Source organism: Tursiops truncatus, chromosome 1 (assembly GCF_011762595.2).
Source record: "Tursiops truncatus isolate mTurTru1 chromosome 1, mTurTru1.mat.Y, whole genome shotgun sequence".
Classification (NCBI taxonomy): Eukaryota; Metazoa; Chordata; class Mammalia; order Artiodactyla; family Delphinidae; genus Tursiops; species Tursiops truncatus.
In genome coordinates this window covers 68368030-68372870 of record NC_047034.1, presented here as the reverse complement: position 1 = coordinate 68372870, position 4841 = coordinate 68368030, and the positions used below count along the sequence as shown (strand labels likewise).

General features: G+C 49.6%; 1 protein-coding gene across 1 annotated transcript; it reads left to right on the top strand.

Annotated features, from left to right (window-relative positions):
* Positions 1-1321: 1321 nt before the first annotated feature.
* NHLH1 (nescient helix-loop-helix 1) lies at positions 1322-2821 on the top strand. The gene has a single exon (XM_073809101.1). The coding sequence runs from the start codon at positions 1398-1400 to the stop codon at positions 1797-1799; it is 402 nt and encodes a 133-aa protein (XP_073665202.1). The 5' UTR covers positions 1322-1397; the 3' UTR covers positions 1800-2821.
* Positions 2822-4841: the final 2020 nt, after the last annotated feature.

Here is a 4841-nt window from a genome sequence, read left to right as displayed (position 1 = left end):
AATCATACAATATTTATGTTTTTGTGACTGACTTATTTCACTTAGCATAATGTCCTCAAGGTTCATCTGTGTTGTAGCATTGTGACAGGATTTTCTTCCTTTTTAAGGCTGAATAATATTCCATTGTATGTATATGCCACATTTTCTTTATCTGTGTATCTATCGATGGACATTTGGGTTGTTTCCATATCTTGGCTATTGTGAATAATGCTGCAAAGAACATGGGGGTGCAGATATATCTTCAAGATCCCAATTTCAATTTCCTTAGACATAAACACGGAAGTGGGATTGCTAGATCATATGGTAATTCTATTTTTAATTTTTAAAGGAACCTGCATACTGTTTCCATAGCAGTTGCACCATTTTACAATCTCACCAACAGGGCAAAGGGTTCCAATTTCTCTCCACCCTTGCCAACACCTGTTATTTTCTGGGTGTTTTTTTTTTTTTTTTTGATAGTAACCATCCTAATGGGTATGAGGTCATATATATCTCATTGTGATTTCGATTTGCATTTCTCTGATGATTAGTGATGTTGAGCATCTTTTCATATGTTTGCTGGTCATTTATATATCATCTTTGGAGAAATGTCTTCAAGCTCTTTGTCCAGTTTTTAATCTAGTTATTTAGTTTTTTGAAGTTGAGCTGTGGGAGTCCTTTATAATATTCTGGATATTAACCCCTTACATCTATATGAATTGCAAATAACTTCTCCCATTGCCTTTTCATTCTGTTAATTGTGTCCTTTGACGCACAAAAGTTTGTAGGTTTGATGTAGTCCCATTTGTCTATGTTTGCCTTTGTTGCCTCTGCTTCTGGTATGACATCTAAGAAATCATTGCCAAGTCCAATGTCATGAAGTTTTCCCCCTGTGTTTTCTTTAGGAGCTGCAGTTTTAAGTCTTACACTTAGGTCTTTAATCCTCTTCCTCAGTTTTATCCTGACCCTGTCCTTCTCATTGCTTCTTCTTCTTTCGAGTTGCCGACTTTCTGGATCTCTTCCCTTCTCTCCATCTTTCCTCTTACTCCTTGACACCATGGCCTCCTGCCTGTCTCTCCTGCCTCACTGCCTCCACCCCTCCCCATGTTTCTGCTGTTCTTTCCCCAAGCTTACAGTACCTCCCCCTCTCCCAGCCCATCTTAAACCTTCCTCACCCCTCCCCATCTCTGAGCTGTCCCCTCCTTCCTCCCTCTGCCCTTACCAATTTCCCCTTCTCTCTTCCAGGCTCCCGACCAGAACGCTGACCATGGAACCCTGAAGTGGCTCTCACTTCCTTGAGCTCAGTGGCAGACCCCACCACCCCAGGCCCTTCCTGCCCCTCCCGCAACCAGCTTTCAGGCTCCCAGAGGGAGGGGTGGGGAGGGGATCCTGATCTCACAGGGCGAGGGGCATCCATCATGATGCTCAACTCAGACACCATGGAGCTGGACCTGCCTCCCACCCACTCTGAGACCGAGTCAGGCTTCAGCGACTGTGGGGGCGGGGCGGGCCCTGACGCGGCGGGGCCGGGGGGGCCGGGAGGGGGCCAGGCTCGCGTCCTGGAGCCAGGAGAGCCGGGCCGGAAAGACCTGCAGCACCTGAGCCGTGAGGAGCGGCGGCGCCGGCGGCGCGCCACAGCCAAGTACCGCACGGCCCACGCCACGCGGGAGCGAATTCGCGTGGAAGCCTTCAACCTGGCCTTCGCCGAGCTGCGCAAGCTGCTGCCCACGCTGCCCCCCGACAAGAAGCTTTCCAAGATTGAGATCCTGCGCCTGGCCATCTGCTACATCTCCTACCTGAACCACGTGCTGGACGTCTGAACACTGCCTGCCTCCCGCCCTGGATTCACTCCTCTCCCCGGGGCTTCGCTGGGGTCCCTCCTCACCGCTCACTGCTTAGAACGGCCTCTCCTCCCTGAGTCCCTGTACCTTGGCATAGCATGTACCCACTGGCCCTGGGCTCAGGCAGAGTGCCCACCGGTTGGTCGATTGGTCGAAGGAGACTTCCTTTTACTCACCTAGGCAGCCGGAGGGCTCTTCTCGTGGGTACCTTCTACAGTTTGTGTTTGGGACCCAGCCGGTTAGAAATGTTTTTGCTTGGGTGGTGGGTATACAGTCTTGGAATCTCCCCTTGGCTTGCTCATGGGCTGCTGCCTCTTCTACTCCTACATCCAAATTTTCAGAGACACACCCCCTTCCCCAGACCCCGACTCTGTCTCCCATCCTGTTTGCACCCTGTTGCAGCTTCTCCTGCCCATGGTAGAGGGGCAGCATGGGAACAGGAAAGGGGAAGGCTGGGGTTAGAGGGTGTGGGCTTTTTCTTAGACATCTCAGTCTAGCCCTTGGGAGGCAGGGGCATGGTGAGGTAACTCCTGTGAGGGGAATCTCAGTAGCTGGGGATTATGGAAAAACTCTTCCTGTTTTCTATCTTGTTCCTGAGGCTTAGCATATACAGACCTCGGATCTTACTTGGTAGTGAGTGCCTTGCCCTCTCTGAGCTATTTGGCCCCCTCCCTATCTCCTCCCACCCCAACCATCCCAATTTTCTTCTTCTTTGTGTGCAGCTAGAGAAAGGGAACCTAGATCTTGGGGTAGGGGGTGATGTCCCCCAAATCAGCCCAGAGCATCTGCAAAAGGCCCAGGCAGTGAGTGGGCCAAATCTCATGTCTGCTTCCTCCATCCCAGTCCACCACAAAGATGTGCAAAACCCACACTGATTCCTCCCTCGGATGCAGGGGGGATGCCCTGTTGTTGCCCTCTGGGAAAGCTCAGCTCTCCCGACCCTAGGACCTGTTTATTATATTTTTTCTGCTTCCTTAAGCTGCCTTTATTAGCAAGGGAAGATAACCCCCTACCCCATCCCACCTCGTGGCTCTCTGCGCTACCCCCACGTTGCTGAGCGCCCCCTGCTCAGTAGCCCAGGGTCCGTGGCAGAATGAAGGGCCTGAGGACCTGCGTAGAAGAGATGAGCTCACCGCACTTCCCATGCTTCCACCTCCCTCGCACCAAACTCCTAGCTCTACAAGGATATTATTTATTTACGTATTTATTTATTTATTCATCTATTTATTTACGTATTTATTTATAAATATTACTATTTATTGCCGAGTCGTGCACTTTGGGGTCGAGTGAGGGAGCTCCTGGCTGTCCTAGCCAGGTCTCTCTTGCTTCCTCCCTAGTTATTCCCTTCCCTTTCTTGCTCCTTCTGTAACTCCAGGTGTGTGTGGGGATCCCTTTTGCTCACCACACCCATATCCCTTCCTGGGATCCATCTGTCCTGACACCCTAGTCCTCTGGGATGGCGCCTCTCCCCCACTTCCAGGGCTCCTGGATCCTTCTTCAGCTCCCTCCATCCCCAGACAATCCCACCCCAGTCCTGCCTGCTCCTTTTCTCTCTCCAGCCCTCTCCCATGACCCTCACTTCTTCCTAAGACCCCCAACAGTGGGCCCTAAAGGTCTGTGTCCTGTGTGTGATTTCCTCCTGTTGCAGTTCTGATTTCATACAAAAAGAAGAATTAAAGTGACCTCGTTCTAGCACCAGGTACAGCTGTGGATTATTCAATTGGGTTGGGAAGCTGGACTGCAGGTTATGATAGAGTGGGCATTGAGGGTCCCAAGCTTTGAAGGCTCTCCTGATGGGATCACGAGAGCTCACTATGGTGAGCAAATGAAAAAAGAGAGAAGGGGTCACAGAGTAAAGAGGTGCAGGGGAGGGTGTAACAGGTCCCAGGCCTCTCCACCTAACGTACCATGTACTTCCATCTTGGCACCCACTGAGTGAAACTTTCTGACCCCTCTGATGTTGTGCTTCTGCTCCTGGTCTCTATGGATCAGGGAAGGAGCTGAGTGTCCCAGTGGAACCCAAGTTAAACATGCGTCTGTGGGTCCACGTTGCTGGGTTATGAAACATTTCATGCCATGGCTATGAAACATGGCCTTCCCCATTATTGTCTCTGAGCTGGATCAAAATTCCTTGCAATCATGGTTCTTGGCCCATTTTGTGTTCCCCAACTTTCAGATACTCGAGAGAACACAGTGGAGGACATGGTACTAAGAGAAGAATAGGGAAAGGGATAAAAAGTAGTGCTGAAGGAATATCAAAGGAATCCTGGAAGGGACTCTAAAATCAATTTATAGATGAGGAAACTAGAGCCCAGAGAGGAGAAGGACCTTGCCCGAGGTCACACATTTAGTTAAGGGCAGAGAGAAGGTTCAAACCCAGGTTCTTTTTGTCCTATACTGCCAATGCCCCTCTGCTTCTCTGAAATGAGCCAGCCTGACAGGTGACGCTCTATGGACTCCCTATTTTAACAGGAACTTTGATAAACTAGAGAGTATTCAGAGTTGTGCGGCCAAGAAGACAAAAGGTCTGGAAACAACTTCACAGAAGGAATAGTTGAAACACTGAGGATATGTGTCTTTACCAGAATAGATTTAGGGACAATATGATACCCATCTTCAAATATTGAAAGAAAAAACAAAAACAGACATTCTATGTGGTCCCAGGAGGCAGAACAAAGACCAGTAGGTGGAAGTGATAGGAAACAGATTTTTAACTCCAAAAAGCGTTGCAACATCTGGAGCTGTCCAGCAGTGGAAGCGCCTGCCTCAAGGAGGAGGAGTCCAAATAGGCTGAAGAAAACACTGTAGGCAGAGCTGCCAGGGAGCCATTCCTGCCGGATGAAATCCTGGCTAGGTGAACTTGAAGATCCTATCCAAACTTTAGAAGGCTGAAGGCCTTCTGAGAAGGCTGAATGCCAACACTGGGAGGAAGATGCTGAGATGTCCTTCAGTCTCTGAAGGGTGCTGTTTTCATCTCTGATGGGCAAAGAATGACATCAGCAGCAAGAGGGGTTTGAGTTA

Coding starts and splice junctions, on each gene's coding strand:
- NHLH1 (XM_073809101.1), top strand. CDS start 1,398: ATGATGCTCAACTCAGACACCATGGAGCTGGACCTGCCTCCCACCCAC.